Source organism: Salvelinus namaycush, chromosome 3 (genome assembly GCF_016432855.1).
Source record: "Salvelinus namaycush isolate Seneca chromosome 3, SaNama_1.0, whole genome shotgun sequence".
Taxonomy (NCBI): domain Eukaryota; kingdom Metazoa; phylum Chordata; class Actinopteri; order Salmoniformes; family Salmonidae; genus Salvelinus; species Salvelinus namaycush.
The window spans coordinates 85,630,827-85,647,520 of record NC_052309.1 but is presented as its reverse complement, the minus strand read 5'-3'; the positions used below and the strand labels follow the sequence as shown (position 1 = coordinate 85,647,520).

Here is a 16,694-nt window from a genome sequence, read left to right as displayed (position 1 = left end):
TATGCTCTACTGAACATTACCCAGTTCACACTGGTTTACTGTCCCATTGGTGAACTTTTGAAGCAATACATAAGACTATACATTGTGTACAATATTTTGCTGGATGGTTTGAATTTCTCCTATTTTGTTCTTGAACATTTTCTTCTTGTTCCCCTCTCAGGGTTGGTCCATTCCATTCACCCAAACTGCAATCTCCACCCGCAGCCCACCATGTCCACTCAGGCATCCCATCTAAGCATCAGAGTCCCCAGAAATCAAACTCCACCCTCTCTCCAAAAACCAATGGGCTTCAGACCCACCTTCCAAAGAGCCCTAAACCTACCAAGACCCCCAGTCTGTCAGCGCCTGGCCCAAGCAGTTCCGCCACCTCCTTAAAGAAGAAAAAGAAGAAACGGCGTCACTCTGAGATGGAAGGCGGAGAGCGAGAGCCAGCACTGGCCTACGTCATCCCAGACATCCCCGCTGAGCCCGAACTGATCGAACCGGCCAGTGAGAGGAAGAGGAGGAAAAGGAGAAAGAAGAGGAAGAGGGAGGAAGAGGATGGAGATACAGCCGAGAACCACAGGGTAAGGGCTCAGTCTCATCTGGAGGCTTCACCGCCGGCCCAAGAGGAGGACTGGTGTCAGGGGGGATCATGGCGACTCAGCCCCCCTGACAAAAGAGCCCTGGAACAACCAAAGCAGCCCCATCCCCAGCCTGAGAGTAAGCTCCAGTTGGTTCCAGTGGTTCTCCAGTGTGACGTGAATCAAGGAGAGCAGAGTGTGGACACTGTGACCATGATGAAGAGGAGGAGGAGGAAGAAGAAAAGGAGATTGGAGGAGGGACCGGAGGAAGCGACATCAACACGTTCTGTTTCAGAAAGGTCACTTTGAGATGTTATTGTGATATTCCAGCTAGAAAACGTAGATGCATTAGAGTACTATTATTTGTCTGTTTGGTCATGTAGCTTTAGACCTGCAGCAGGAAACATTTCAGTTAAAAGGTCCAACGCATCAAAAAGTAAATAATACTTACAGTACCAGTCAAAAGTTTGGACACACCTACTCATTCAAGGGTTTTTCTTGATTTTTACAATTTTCTACATTGTAGAATAATAGTGAAGACATACTAGTGAAGACATGTACTCTATGAAATAATACATATGGAATCATGTAGTAACCCAATGTTTTTTAAACAAATCTAAATATATTTGTGGTTCTTCAAATTAGCCATCCATTGCTGTGTTTCTTGGCCTAAGCAAGTCTCTTCTTATTATTGGTGTCCTTTAGCAGTGGTTGCTTTGGAGCAATTTGACCATGAAGACCTGATTCACATGGTCTCCTCTTAACAGTTGATGTTGGGATGTGTCTGTTACTTGAACTCTGAAGCATTTATTTGGGCTGCAATTTCTGAGGCTGGTAACTCAAATGAACTTATCCTCTGCAGCAGAGGTAACTCTGGGTCTTCCATTCCTGTGGCGGTCCTCATGAGAGCCAGTTTCATCATAGTGGTTTTTGCGACTGCACTTTAAGAAACTGTAAAAGTTCTTGAAATGTTCCTGATTGACTGACCTTCATGTCTTAAAGTAATGATGGACTGTTTCTCTTTGCTTATTTGAGCTGTTCTTGCCAAAATATGAACTTGGTCTTTTACCAAATAGGGCTATCTTCTGTATGCACCCCTACCTTGTCACAACAAAACTGATTGGCTCAAACACATTGAGGAAAGATATTCCACAAATGTAACTTTTAACAAGGCACACCTGTTAATTGAAATATATTCCAGTTGACTACCTCATAAAGCTGGTTGAGAGAATGCCAAGAGTATGCAAAGCTGTCATCAAGGCAACGGGTGGCTACTTTGAAGAATGTCAAATCCGCCCCCAAAAAGATTTAACACCTTTTTGGGGGGGGGTTACTACATGATTCCATATTTGTTATTTCATAGTTTTAATGTATTCACTATTTTACGATGTGGAAATAAAGAAAATCCCTGAAGTGAGTATGTGTCCAAACTTTTGGACTGGTACTTATATATATATCTTAAGGCTGTGATGCAAGATATTAGCTAAATGTATTGGAAGCAACATATAGCATGTATCACTGGGTCAAACCTACCCTGACCAATATGGAATCTTACATGGGAGATATAGGTGAAAATACAACCAAATGTCCAGTTTCTTTGCACATTGACACGTTAAAAATAGAAATATGTTTTTTTGTACCGTAGTTCTGGGATGAAGGACACGGTTGTTGAAAACGGCGCTGGGGATTCTACTGCGCCAAAGAAGTTAAAAAAGCGCAGGCTAAAAGAAGAGGTGAAACAGTGGGAGGAAAGCAGACGTTGTTGCTTCGACGACCAGAGGAGCGACACTGAAGCAGCGGAGGCCCTTCCTAAGAAGGGCACCGTGGAGAGCACCGGTAGACCCCCACACCACACACTGCTGCATTGACTGAAGCCAACAGTCCAGTCTTACACATTTTTACCATAACCTATTTGGCAAAACTTTTCTAAACTCATACTCTAATATGGTTTCAGGACTTGAACTCCTGTGGGCAATATCTCTTGATTAGGCTCTATCCTTGTTTTGCATTATGTAAATGATGTATACATTATTACATTTTCCAGGGCTCACATTTTTGTTTTATTTTGGCTCTTTTTGTTGCATCTGCAAATGTTACGTTTTTTTCTGGATTAAAAAAGGGGCGTGGCAATGAGCGCGGGCGGCCCCACCCTCCTGGCTTTGTCGCTGGAAAAAAGCAGTCCGCCGGTTTCCTACAATTCTACAGTTTTACAGTTTTCCTTTTAATGAAGTTTACTGTGATTCCATGCGTTTTGTCATGGTTACTGCTGTTCATTTGCTCAAACATAATGCACAATGCTGCTAAATTAATTGTTTTGGGAATTTTAATTTCTTCCTTACTGTCGAGCTTTTATTTTGGTGCTTGTTAGTTCTCAAAGATGATATTATATAAAACTACAGGTCCATTATCTTCACTAGCTACTTTATATCTGGTTTTAGTTGTCCCTGGTTGTGAATGTTTCACCTCACTCTACTCCTCCCCCCCACCACCATAGCTGGAGTGATCGTGTGGGACAGCCAGGTTAAGGATGGCTACAAGCGCTCCAAGGCCCCCGCTGCAGAAGCAGCAGAGGGTGGGCCTGGGGATGTCCCCCGCCCAGCCCCCATGGTCTGGGATGGCAAGAGGAGTGGTGGAGTGGTTGAGGAGCTCCTGAAGAACTCTTTGGACAAAGCCTATGGAACCCAAGGTGAGATCTAGAACATAAGACATTCTCAAGGTTGCACTTTACCTCCAGTGGAGTCAAGAAATTGTAGTAAAAAGTTGTAGCAAAGTTATGTAGCTAGCTAAGTCTCTCTGGGAGACTAATGGCAGTAGCAGCTCATACCGCTGTTGTGCGTAGCGCTGTAATGACTGAGGGGGGTGGGTGTGTCTAGTCCTCAGCTGGGAGGGAGAGGCATCCGCCATCAGTAGGGATGCCATTGACGACACCCGCGATGCCAGAACCGACACGGTGATTGACGAGTGGGACGAGGACTTTGACAGTGGAAAGGTGAGAGGGCACCCACAGACACACAAGCCCGTGGAAAGCTGTTTTCACATAGTGATCGTTTCAACAGAAGACATTATGTTAAAGGGATACTTTAGTTGTAGCTTGTTTTTGACTTACCTAGGGTGCTGTTTCAATTTTTATCCCGGATATTTAGCAACATCCTGACTCTCCTGGCCTTCCACTAGAGTCCTAGTGGAAACTGAATGCACCAGTTAGCTCTGCATCTAAAGCCTGGGTGAAGGGCTCCTTCTGTTCCTACAACCATGCCTTGGAATGCACCGCTAACTGGTTCTGGAACATGTTACCTCTGGTCTTAACATTTCTTATGTGTGTATGAACAGGTGAAGAAAATGAAAAAGTATAAGCGAGAGAAGAGGAGGAGCGGCAATATCTTCCAGAAGATCCAGGACCGGCGGAGCATGTGGTCGGTCACACCCGGCGCTAAGAAGACCGGCTTTGGATACCGTCACTGAGAGCCAACCAGAATGGATGTTTGGATACAGTCACTGAGAGCCAACCAGAATGGATGTTTGGATACAGTCACTGAGAGCCAACCAGAATGGATGTTTGGCCACATACAGTACAACTGAACTGAAGTGACGACACGTGACGCCACTAACAATGTTACTCTTTTTTGATTGTTTGGCGGTTCATACCCTGATTGCAATACGAGAGACCATGGCCAGTTGACAGAACACACCTTTCGGAGAGATAATGACCATCTTTGATCTGTGCTGGTCTCTTCACTGTAGAACTTACCGCAAGTCTTCCTTTGATGACCGAGTCTGGTGAGCTGACCAACACGGGCTGTGATGTTACCATCGTCAGCCAGGGTTCAGCAACAATGAGTTGACCATTGCTTCTACACCGTTGTCTCAGATGGATATGAAAATATTGTTCCGTCAATGGTGCTCAAGCTGCTCATGGAATATGATGGATTTACCGTACTGTGATGCTGCTGAGCTTCCATCTGTGGTAATAACATGACACTATGTTATGAATTCAGAACAAGTCATGTCAGGAATTCTCATATTTGGACATTTTACATGGTTGGGCTACTCTAGGGGACGGTTCTGGGATTTTCTAGCCGGTATCAAAGGATGTGGCATGTACCATATAGCATTTATCTGTGTGAAAGGAAGAGGTGAGAGATTTTGTATAATGTATGCTAGATAACCCTTACCCATCAGCTAAATGTATTGAAACCTATGAGGGAGACACTTGGGTTGTGTTCAGGTGGGCGAAACGTTCAGAACGTTGAATTATAGTTGTAATGTATAGAGCTGAAATGACTTCCTATAAAAAATCATTCTGTTCTACACAATCTATTTCTCTGAACATTCTAAAATGTTGCAACCAGTGATTTAGTGTATAAAAAAAATTGGGTTGGCAAACGTTGATCGCTGTTCTTGCTGAGTAAAGCAACACTCCCTATACGTTCAATGCATTTTTCCGCAAACGGTGGGTAAAATACAAAAACATACGTAAATGTCATTTACGTGCGTTTACCCTCTACTACACCACTGGTTACAACCGTTGTACTGTTGCAGACTTAGGGATCTGCAGACTGGGCGATCTGCAGGACAGTGGGCCAATAGAGGTGAATGCTCTGAATACTGTTCTCCTGACTCATATGGCCTATTCTGTATGTGAAGACGTGTGGTGACCATCTCGCGCTTATCACCATCAGCACAATCACCAAGTCACCTTTAAAAGATCCGAAACATGAACAGGACCGCAGATGGTGAAACCATCATAACTGATTTGTTTAATCCCATCCTCTCTCTTAGTTTGTCCGAATGATTGATACTTTTATGCTTTTATGTTTTCTAATTCTGTGTGATTTCTTTGCCACAATGCCTTCTTGGTATGTTCTACATGCCTTCTTGGTATGTTCTACATGCCTTCTTGGTATGTTCTACATGCCTTCTTGGTATGTTCTACATGCCTTCTTGGTATGTTCTACATGCCTTCTTGGTATGTTCTACATGCCTTCTTGGTATGTTCTACATGCCTTCTTGGTATGTTCTACATGCCTTCTTGGTATGTTCTACATGCCTTCTTGGTGTGTTCTACATGCCTTCTTGGTGTGTTCTACATGCCTTCTTGGTGTGTTCTACATGCCTTCTTGGTGTGTTCTACATGCCTTCTTGGTGTGTTCTACATGCCTTCTCGGTGTGTTCTACATGCCTTCTCGGTGTGTTCTACATGCCTTCTCGGTGTGTTCTACATGCCTTCTCGGTGTGTTCTACATGCCTTCTCGGTGTGTTCTACATGCCTTCTCGGTGTGTTCTACATGCCTTCTCGGGTGTTCTACATGCCTTCTCGGTGTGTTCTACATGCCTTCTCGGTGTGTTCTACATGCCTTCTCGGTGTGTTCTACATGCCTTCTCGGTGTGTTCTACATGCCTTCTCGGTGTGTTCTACATGCCTTCTCGGTGTGTTCTACATGCCTTCTCGGTGTGTTCTACATGCCTTCTCGGTGTGTTCTACATGCCTTCTCGGTGTGTTCTACATGCCTTCTCGGTGTGTTCTACATGCCTTCTCGGTGTGTTCTACATGACTTGATGAAACTGACCCACTGTGGCTGCTGCTGACACATTTACATATTCTGATTGTACTCTTATTTTACAAGCATGAATTTGGAGGGGGAAACAGTCACATGCCTGTCCCAAGCAGACAAAAGGCCTCCATCTTTAGTTTAATCTTGTTGATTATTGTATGCATGATGGTGGTATTTGAAGTTTCCTGTTTCAGAATATTCAGTTATGCATCCCTAATGGTTTGTTTTTGTTTTCCTGGGGGAATTGAATTTGACGGTTCTGAAGATGATGTCATTTGGTAGATGTGTCAGAATAGAAAAATGTCATGGTCGATTTAACACCAAGTGATGCTGGAATATGAATTGCCCCTACATCAGCTAATTGCAAAGTTCATAGGCGGATGTCTACCCCCAGGTCAAGTTGGGGACTGTAACGATAATGTCAAGGCTTTGCCTGTTTGTAACACCACATAATCCACCTTTTTAATGTATTAGACATATCATTGTTTCATCTGCTTTCTAATCCATTTGCTCTCCTTTCTGGTAAATCGTACCATTCTGTTTTGCAAAAGAGAATGAGTGATTCTGGGTGGGTGGGTTGTATTGGGAACTTTTTTTCAACCCTAGACATCTACAGTAGGTCATGAGTGGAGCTAATTGCTCATCTCTTCTGCTTGTTATTCCCAAAATGTCAAGTTCCTGGTCTCTAACTAAAAGTTGGGTTGGTGACCATCGTTTAGTAATGCTCCATCACCAGTGGAGTCCAGCTTTGTTGTGCATCATGTGTTTTCTGAATGAATTTTGGGCCTCAATATGAACCAACAGTTCTTTCTTTGTGTTCCAGCCCAGATAAAGAGTTACATGTAGGCTGGTCCCAGATCTGTTTGTGTGGTTTGGCCAACACCTATGGCCATTGTAAATGTTGTAAATGCAGCACAGACATCTGGGGCCAGGCTAGATGACATGCGTTGCCCCAGGCATTGTTAGTTTGACGTTGATGTATATGCTATTAGTACATGATCATTGTCTCAATCTGTACTCTCTCTATGCAAATCACCCACAGACAGTCCAACTAACTGGTCATCTGGAACATCCCCCAACCTTACAACCCTCATGTACAACCAACCTTCTAGCCAAGTCCACATTTTATTACACCCCACCACCATGTTTATCCTGAGGAGGCTGTTTTCTACAAGTAGATTTGGGGGGGGGGGGGTTGGGAGGGTGAAAACATGGGATCTTCCACTTTATCTGGGCACCGATTTTGATAAATAGATCATGAATGATAGTCATTAAACAAACCCGCTTTGCCAGTGTAGAAGATTGTACAGTCCACCTGGTGTTTCCCATGCTTTCCCCGTCATCCCTGCGTAGACCTAGCCTCGTACAAACCATCCTGATCTGATTGGCTACACGGAAACAGAATGCAAGCTTGTGAGATCAGGATGATTCGTACGAGGCTAGTATAGTTCTATCCACCCATTGACTTTCATTCTAGAGATGTCAGCTTTAACAGTATAGTTAATTGATAAGTAAGAAAGAGACGTTTCACAAATCTTTAATGTGCTATAAAAAAATACAGGTAATCTGTATTTGGGTTGGTGGGGGATTGTGAAACTTTAAATTCTTGCAGATGATGGATGTTCATATGTGCGTGTTTCATACGATGACACCTTGTTACTGTAGTGTCATACAGTATGAGAGCGGTTTCATCACCAGTTCCATTGAATGTGTTTAATGTTGACTGTGAAATTAGCTTTAGGACATGTTCGATTCTCAAGGGAACTGACACGGGGACATTATTCTGGTGTGACTGATCCACGTCATATTTGCATTGATGGTTCTATATCTTGCACCGCCTTTTCAGACCAAGGAGAGACATTTCATAATGAAAAGTGACTCTTACCAAAATGGATAATGTAATTAGCTATACAGGTGCAATAAAGTTATGACTTTGTGAGAATAGGGGTCTGGTCTTGCTTCTTTGTTAGTAGAATATATTCATATTTTCTACTAACCACCAAAAGCCTGAATTGAATATCAGACTGCATTTGAATTGTTATATGGCCTCCTACAGCGCATTTGGAAGGTATTTAGACCCCTTCACTTTTTCCACATTTTGTTACGTTACAGCCTTATTGTAAAATTGATTAAATTAATTTCCCTCAATCTACACACAGGTTTTTTAGACATTTTTGATAAGGTATGTTTATAAAAAATAAAGTTATTCAGACCCTTTGCTATGAGACTTAACATTTAACTCTGGTGCATCATGTTTCCATTGATCATCTTTGATGTTTCTACAACTTGATTGGAGTCCACCTGTGGTAAATTCAATTGATTGGACATGATTTGGAACGGCACACACCTGTCTATATAAGGTCCTAAAGATGACAGTGCATGTTGGAGCAAAAACCAAGCCATGATGTCAAAGGAATTGTCCGTAGAGCTCTGAGACAGGATTGTGTCGAGGCACAGATCTGGGGAAGGGTACCAAAACATTTCTGCAGCATTGCAGCTCCCTAAGAACACAGTGGAATCATTCATTCTTAAATGGAAGAAGTTTGGAACCACCAAGACTCTACCTATTGGGGGAGAAGGGCCTTGGTCAGGGAGGTGACCAAGAACCCGATAGTCACTGACAGAGTTCCAGAGTTCCTCTGTGGAGTTGGAAGAACCTTCCAGAAGGACACCCATCTCTGCAGCACTCCATCAATCAGGCCGTTATGGTAGAGTAGCCAGACGGAAGCCACTTCTCAGTAAAAGGAAAGGCACCTAAAGTCATCTCAGACCATGAGAAACCAGATTCTCTGCTCTGATGAAACCAAGAATGAACTCTTTGGCCTGAATGCCAAGTGTCGCATCTGGAGGAAACCAGGCACCGCTCATCACCTGGCTAATACCATCCCTACAGTGAAGCATGGTGTGGGGATATTTTTCAGGGACTGGGAGACTAGTCAGGATGGAGGCAAAGATGAACGGAGTACAGAGAGATCCTTGATGAAAACCACTCAGGTGGCACTCAGGACGTCAGACTGGGGCAACGGTTCACCTTCCAACAGGACAACAGCCATAAGCACACAGCCAAGACAATGCAGGAGTGGCTTCAGGACAAGTCTCAATGTCCTTGAGTGGCCCACCAGAGCCCGGATTTGAACCTGATCGAACATCTCGAAATGCCTGAAAATAGCTGTGCAGCAATGCTCCCCATCTAACCTGGCCCAGCTTGAGAGGTTATGCAGAGAAGAATGGGAGTAACTCCCCAAATACAGGTGTGCCAAGCTTGTAGTGTCATACCCAAGAAGAATCGAGGCTGTAATCGCTACCAAAGGTGCTTCAACAAAGTACAGAGTAAAGGGTTTGAATACTTACGTAGATGTGATATTTCCTTTTTTTCCCCCTATTTATAAATTAGCAAAAATGTTGACATTCTTGTTTTTGCTTTGTCATTATGGGGTATTGTGTGTAGATTGGGGGTGGGGGGGGGGAACATTTAATCAATTTTGGAATAAGGCTGTAACAACAAAATGTGGAGAAAGTCGAGTGGTCTGAATACTTCCGAATGGACTGTCATTTTACAGTGTCATAAAAGTCTGAATATTAACATGGGATCTCATATTTCACTAAATAATGCATGGCACCGACATCATGCAGGTGCAACGAAACATTTATTTCTGAGCCAATTGTGCTCGTTCTTCACAACAGTAATTATCTAAATGAGTGAAATGGCATAGTATCTGACAAATTAAGTTATAGTGCGTGACATCACCTCTGAAAGGAGGGGCCATGATCGTGAGGTTTCTCTGTTTGGATGGATTGATGTTCTCCAAGCTCTGCCTGCATACGGAGCTACTGTACACAACTTACAACCGATTTACTTTCAGCAGGAATAGAAGAAATAGGGGAAAAAACCGTTCGAATCAGTTGGGGACTTTAGGGAGGGATACATCCAGGCAGACTGACAACCGGACAGGCGTGGGCGGACGTATTGGAGATATCGGTTGCAGCAGAGGGAGCTCAAGAAACTGAAGCCTGCATCAGTATGGATGGGGAGAATTATGGTAGGTTGTTTATCTTTCCGTCACTTCATATAGATAACGCAGACTCACGCGTGTAAACACCTGTCTACAGTAAACATGACCGTTAATTCAGTGTTAGGTTTAAAGCGTTCGCTTCTAGGCTTACCAAAAGCCATGATCTGCGCGTGACAAGTCGACTAGATTCATGTCACGCTACATCCTTTTCCGATGTGTCAAGTTCAAGATTGGCGGAAGTTGTTTAGGTTTAGGCTACCTGATGAATAGCACAGGTAGTCCGGTCTGAATTTTCATGGGCTATAAAAAGACATGCATGCTGAATTATTGAACATCATGGTGGTGAAGCTTTGCGCCAAGGATGAATATGGGAAATTTTCCATAGGGAACCATATAGATTTGTATCGATATAGGCACTCAAAGCAGGGCTCCTTTGATTTCAATGGGACTCCCACGGAATCCTTTTTTTTTTAATATAAAAGCATTATGTTTTTATAGAAAAACTGAATGAATACGAATAAATATGCTTAAGTTTTGTACCTGTGGTAAATTCAATTGATTGGACACCTGTCCATATAAGGTCCCACAGTTGCATGTCAGAGCACGAACCAAGCCATGGAATTGTCCGTAGAGCTCCTAGACAGGATTGTGTCGAGGCACAGATGTGGGAAAGGGTACCAAAAAATGTCTGCAGCATTGAAGGTCCCCATGAACACAGTGGGCTCCTTCATTCTTAAATGGAAGAAGTTTGGAACCACCAAGACTTCCTTGAGCTGGCTACCCGGCCAAACTGAGCAATAAGGGGAGAAGGGCCTTGGTCAGGGAGGTGACCAAGAACCGGATGGTCAATCTGATAAGAGTTCCTGTGTGGAGATGGGAGAATCTTCCAGAAGCACAACCATTTCTGCAGCACTCCACCAAACAGGTATTTATGATAGAGTGGCCAGACGGAAGCCACTCCTCAGTAAAAGGCACATGACAGTCCACTTGGAGTTTGTCAAAAGGCACCTAAAGGACTCTCAGACCATGAGAAACCAGATTATCTGCTCTGATGAAACCAAGATTGAACTCTTTGGCCTGAATGCCAAGCGTGACATCTGGAGGAAACCTGGCACCATCCCTACGGTGAAGCATGGTGGTGGCAGCATCATGCTGTGGGGGATGTTTTTCAGTGGCAGGGACTGGGAGACTAGTCAGGTTTGTGGGAAAGGTGAACGGTGCAAAGTACAGAGAGATCCTTGATGAAAACCTGGTCCAGAGCACTCAGGACCTAAGCACACAGCCAAGACAACACAGGAGTGGCTTCGGGGCAAGTCTCAATGTCCTCGAGTGACCCAGCGATGCTCCCCATCCAACCTGACAGAGCTTGAGAGGATCTCTGGATCTGCAGAGAAAAATGGGAAGAAACTCCCCAAATACAGGTGTGACAAGCTAGTAGTTCATACCCAAGAAGACTCAAGGCTGTAATCGCTGCCAAAGGTGCTTGAACAAAGTACTGAGTAAAGGGTCTGAACTTATGTAATATTTTATTTTTATTTTTAATACGTTTGCATAAATGTCTAAATCTGTTTTTGCTTTGTTATTATGGGGTATTGTGTGTAGATTGATGAGAAAAAAACAACCTAATCAATTTTAGAATAAGGCAGTAAAGTAACAAAATGTGGAAAAAGTCAAGAGGTCTGAATACTTTCCGAGTGCACTGTATCGGCTGTGTGTTGCGTCAGTCCAGCCATATACTAGTCAGATGATGCATGCACCAGATAAACAAGCCTCAGTGTAAAACTGATCTCTTTACAGGAAGTTAAATGCTATGCATGAGATCATCTGACACTTCAAGAGAGTCATCCTTGATGATGTCATTCCTTCACTCCATGGTGTCGTCATCATGCTCCTAATTATGGAGACTTGATTATGTCAATTATTTATTAGTTAGCTTGCTGATTCCCTAATGCATCTGAAAATAGAAGCTGGTGGCTGCAATGGCCTCATTGCAAGATATCATTTGCTGTTTCTGTCTCAGTGCTAGTGGTGTGTTGGCTGTAGAGGGCTGTTTCTGTGTCAGTGGGAGTGGTGTGTTGGCTGTTTCTGTCTCAGTGGGAGTGGTGTGTTGGCTGTAGAGGGCTGTTTCTGTGTCAGTGGGAGTGGTGTGTTGGCTGTTTCTGTGTCAGTGGGAGTGGTGTGTTGGCTGTTTCTGTGTCAGTGGGAGTGGTGTGTTGGCTGTTTCTGTCTCAGTGGGAGTGGTGTGTTGGCTGTAGAGGGCTGTTTCTGTGTCAGTGGGAGTGGTGTGTTGGCTGTTTCTGTGTCAGTGCTAGTGGTGTGTTGGCTGTAGAGGGCTGTTTCTGTGTCAGTGGGAGTGGTGTGTCGGCTGTTTCTGTGTCAGTGGGAGTGGTGTGTCGGCTGTTTCTGTGTCAGTGGGAGTGGTGTGTTGGCTGTTTCTGTGTCAGTGGGAGTGGTGTGTTGGCTGTTTCTGTGTCAGTGGGAGTGGTGTGTTGGCTGTTTCTGTGTCAGTGGGAGTGGTGTGTTGGCTGTTTCTGTGTCAGTGGGAGTGGTGTGTTGGCTGTTTCTGTGTCAGTGGGAGTGGTGTGTTGGCTGTTTCTGTGTCAGTGGGAGTGGTGTGTTGGCTGTTTCTGTGTCAGTGGGAGTGGTGTGTTGGCTGTTTCTGTCTCAGTGGGAGTGGTGTGTTGGCTGTTTCTGTCTCAGTGGGAGTGGTGTGTTGGCTGTTTCTGTCTCAGTGGGAGTGGTGTGTTGGCTGTTTCTGTCTCAGTGGGAGTGGTGTGTTGGCTGTTTCTGTCTCAGTGGGAGTGGTGTGTTGGCTGTTTCTGTGTCAGTGGGAGTGGTGTGTTGGCTGTTTCTGTGTCAGTGGGAGTGGTGTTGGCTGTTTCTGTGTCAGTGGGAGTGGTGTGTTGGCTGTTTCTGTGTCAGTGGGAGTGGTGTGTTGGCTGTTTCTGTCTCAGTGGGAGTGGTGTGTTGGCTGTAGAGGGCTGTTTCTGTGTCAGTGGGAGTGGTGTGTTGGCTGTTTCTGTGTCAGTGGGAGTGGTGTGTTGGCTGTTTCTGTGTCAGTGGGAGTGGTGTGTTGGCTGTTTCTGTGTCAGTGGGAGTGGTGTGTTGGCTGTTTCTGTGTCAGTGGGAGTGGTGTGTTGGCTGTTTCTGTGTCAGTGGGAGTGGTGTGTTGGCTGTTTCTGTCTCAGTGGGAGTGGTGTGTTGGCTGTTTCTGTCTCAGTGGGAGTGGTGTGTTGGCTGTTTCTGTCTCAGTGGGAGTGGTGTGTTGGCTGTTTCTGTCTCAGTGGGAGTGGTGTGTTGGCTGTTTCTGTGTCAGTGGGAGTGGTGTGTTGGCTGTTTCTGTGTCAGTGGGAGTGGTGTGTTGGCTGTTTCTGTGTCAGTGGGAGTGGTGTGTTGGCTGTTTCTGTGTCAGTGGGAGTGGTGTGTTGGCTGTTTCTGTGTCAGTGGGAGTGGTGTGTTGGCTGTTTCTGTGTCAGTGGGAGTGGTGTGTTGGCTGTTTCTGTGTCAGTGGGAGTGGTGTGTTGGCTGTTTCTGTGTCAGTGGGAGTGGTGTGTTGGCTGTTTCTGTGTCAGTGGGAGTGGTGTGTTGGCTGTTTCTGTGTCAGTGGGAGTGGTGTGTTGGCTGTTTCTGTGTCAGTGGGAGTGGTGTGTTGGCTGTTTCTGTGTCAGTGGGAGTGGTGTGTTGGCTGTTTCTGTGTCAGTGGGAGTGGTGTGTTGGCTGTTTCTGTGTCAGTGGGAGTGGTGTGTTGGCTGTTTCTGTGTCAGTGGGAGTGGTGTGTTGGCTGTTTCTGTGTCAGTGGGAGTGGTGTGTTGGCTGTTTCTGTGTCAGTGGGAGTGGTGTGTTGGCTGTTTCTGTCTCAGTGGGAGTGGTGTGTTGGCTGTTTCTGTCTCAGTGGGAGTGGTGTGTTGGCTGTTTCTGTCTCAGTGGGAGTGGTGTGTTGGCTGTTTCTGTCTCAGTGGGAGTGGTGTGTTGGCTGTTTCTGTCTCAGTGGGAGTGGTGTGTTGGCTGTTTCTGTCTCAGTGGGAGTGGTGTGTTGGCTGTTTCTGTCTCAGTGGGAGTGGTGTGTTGGCTGTTTCTGTGTCAGTGGGAGTGGTGTGTTGGCTGTTTCTGTCTCAGTGGGAGTGGTGTGTTGGCTGTTTCTGTCTCAGTGGGAGTGGTGTGTTGGCTGTTTCTGTCTCAGTGGGAGTGGTGTGTTGGCTGTTTCTGTGTCAGTGGGAGTGGTGTGTTGGCTGTTTCTGTGTCAGTGGGAGTGGTGTGTTGGCTGTTACTGTGTCAGTGGGAGTGGTGTGTTGGCTGTTTCTGTGTCAGTGGGAGTGGTGTGTTGGCTGTTTCTGTGTCAGTGGGAGTGGTGTGTTGGCTGTTTCTGTGTCAGTGGGAGTGGTGTGTTGGCTGTTTCTGTGTCAGTGGGAGTGGTGTGTTGGCTGTTTCTGTGTCAGTGGGAGTGGTGTGTTGGCTGTGTCTGTGTCAGTGGGAGTGGTGTGTTGGCTGTGTCTGTGTCAGTGGGAGTGGTGTGTTGGCTGTTTCTGTGTCAGTGGGAGTGGTGTGTTGGCTGTTTCTGTGTCAGTGGGAGTGGTGTGTTGGCTGTTTCTGTGTCAGTGGGAGTGGTGTGTTGGCTGTTTCTGTGTCAGTGGGAGTGGTGTGTTGGCTGTTACTGTGTCAGTGGGAGTGGTGTGTTGGCTGTTTCTGTGTCAGTGGGAGTGGTGTGTTGGCTGTTTCTGTGTCAGTGGGAGTGGTGTGTTGGCTGTTTCTGTGTGTGTATTAGTTTAATAGACCTGAGGGACAGGGGAGGTTCAGGCTCCTCCCACTACGCTACCATCAGTCACTTATCTGACAGTTTGTGCTGCTTGCTTTATTGCTTTACGGGTTATACTTTTACTAGAGTCCCCCGTCATGAGGCATATAAACACATGACATGACATACAGTAGCTTAAGTCATGAGCAGTCCTAACGGTTGAAGTTGAGAAATTACAACTGACTTTATAGTGACACAACAATGTAGTTTAGGTCAGCAAACTGGTTCAACTAATTCATGGCTTGTGTCATGACAATGTAATATAAGTCTTGTCTTAAGTTGACACTGTTATGTCATTGTTATGACAGTCTAATGTAGGCCTTATGACAGGGGGTTCAATTAAAATATGACTACTTTACTTTTCTTATGTAATAATGAGCTGTGATGTGACGAATAAGAGAGAGGATGTAGGAATGTAGTCAGCACATTTAGACCCACTGTGTCCCTGACACTCCTCAGCTACGTCCCAAATGGGACCCTAATCCCTACATAGTGCACGATATAGGGAATAGGGTGCCATTTGGACACAACCCTCCTGTCAAAACCACTGGTAAGAATGTCATATCATCATCCTCTTTCTGGAATGCATTTAGATTATTCAGCATAACTATAGGCTCCCGAGAGAGGATAGAAGTAATCCTTGCTTTCGCTCAAGAATAGTGTGTGTGTGTGTGTGTGTGTGTGTGTGTGTGTGTGTGTGTGTGTGTGTGTGTGTGTGTGTGTGTGTGTTAATCTAGTCAGACAAATAAATATTGTTTAGCCTAGTTTTATTTTTTATGTTGCATCTTCAGAGAATATGTTCTCAGTCTGTTGCCATCCTTTCCTGGGTCTCCTTACTTACTCTGCAGAGGGGGATGTTGCTAGGTACCAACCGTCACACCTAACTAGCCCTCCCGGGACACCAGACTGAGACCTTTTTATGCATGGCTGTGCTGCTTAATTTAGCATTAGCTTCCACACCGTCTTGTCTTACTTTTATGGCATACGACTTTGACTATGTTCCGTAGCCTAGCGGAAAGGAGCGTTGGGCCAGTAACCGAAAGGTCGCTCGTTCCAATCCCAAGCCAGCAAAAACAATATATATTGCCCTTGAGCAAGGCCCTTAACCCTAATTGCTCTAGGGTTGCCGTTGATAATAGCTGACCCTGGCCGTGACCCCACTCTCTGAGGGTGTTGGGATATGGAGAAAAAAAACACATACTCAAATAGAACAAATATAAGCGAGTGCTTGTGTTTGTCCTGTTTCACACGTTACATGTGTGAATTGGAAATGTGTTTTTAACACTTTACCACATTGTGATGTCAGAGAAAGGTTATAGTGCCTTGTTTCTGTCGCGATATCAACAAGGTTTTAGTCCGTTGCTACTTTATCATTTCAGTATTACTTTATAGACGCGGTAAAGAGGTCAATGGAATGCAGACCGTGGGGGGATAGAAGTCGGATGCCGGTTTGGCGTACATTCAACAAATCTGATCTAACAATGTGGATATTCATCAAGTCCGTCATGATTGATGTATTGTAACAGGCCCACAATGTGCTTACTAAAGTCCCTTTTGATATATCTGGCTGTTTTCACTGCATAACATTTAGAAGTTGTCCCTTTTCAGGTTTAGAAGTAGTGACTGCTAAATGCTAACTCCCGTTCGTATAAGCTGGTAGCATAGCTAGCATAGAGAAATCGGTGTTGGTAGTCAAAGTCTTATTTAACTGTAATGCAGTTGATTGGTGATGATGACATGAATATGTATTGGAGTTGACATCCATATAAGCATT

At 44.9% G+C, this 16,694-nt stretch overlaps 1 protein-coding gene across 2 annotated transcripts in view; it reads left to right on the top strand.

The window, feature by feature from the left end:
- The window catches only part of usp36 (ubiquitin specific peptidase 36), a 49,627-nt gene extending 41,570 nt beyond the window's left edge, over positions 1–8,057 (top strand). The window contains exons 15-20 of one of the 2 annotated variants that reach the window (XM_038986422.1): positions 161–862; positions 2,209–2,399; positions 3,058–3,249; positions 3,437–3,552; positions 3,894–4,043; positions 4,081–8,057. In XM_038986422.1, the coding sequence (XP_038842350.1) occupies positions 161–862; positions 2,209–2,399; positions 3,058–3,249; positions 3,437–3,552; positions 3,894–4,025 (1,333 nt within the window). In that variant the 3' untranslated portion in view covers positions 4,026–4,043; positions 4,081–8,057. Of the gene's footprint in view, positions 1–160; positions 863–2,208; positions 2,400–3,057; positions 3,250–3,436; positions 3,553–3,893 lie in introns of both variants that reach the window. The other variant, XM_038986420.1, reaches the window with a different exon arrangement.
- The last annotated feature ends 8,637 nt before the right edge of the window (positions 8,058–16,694 follow it).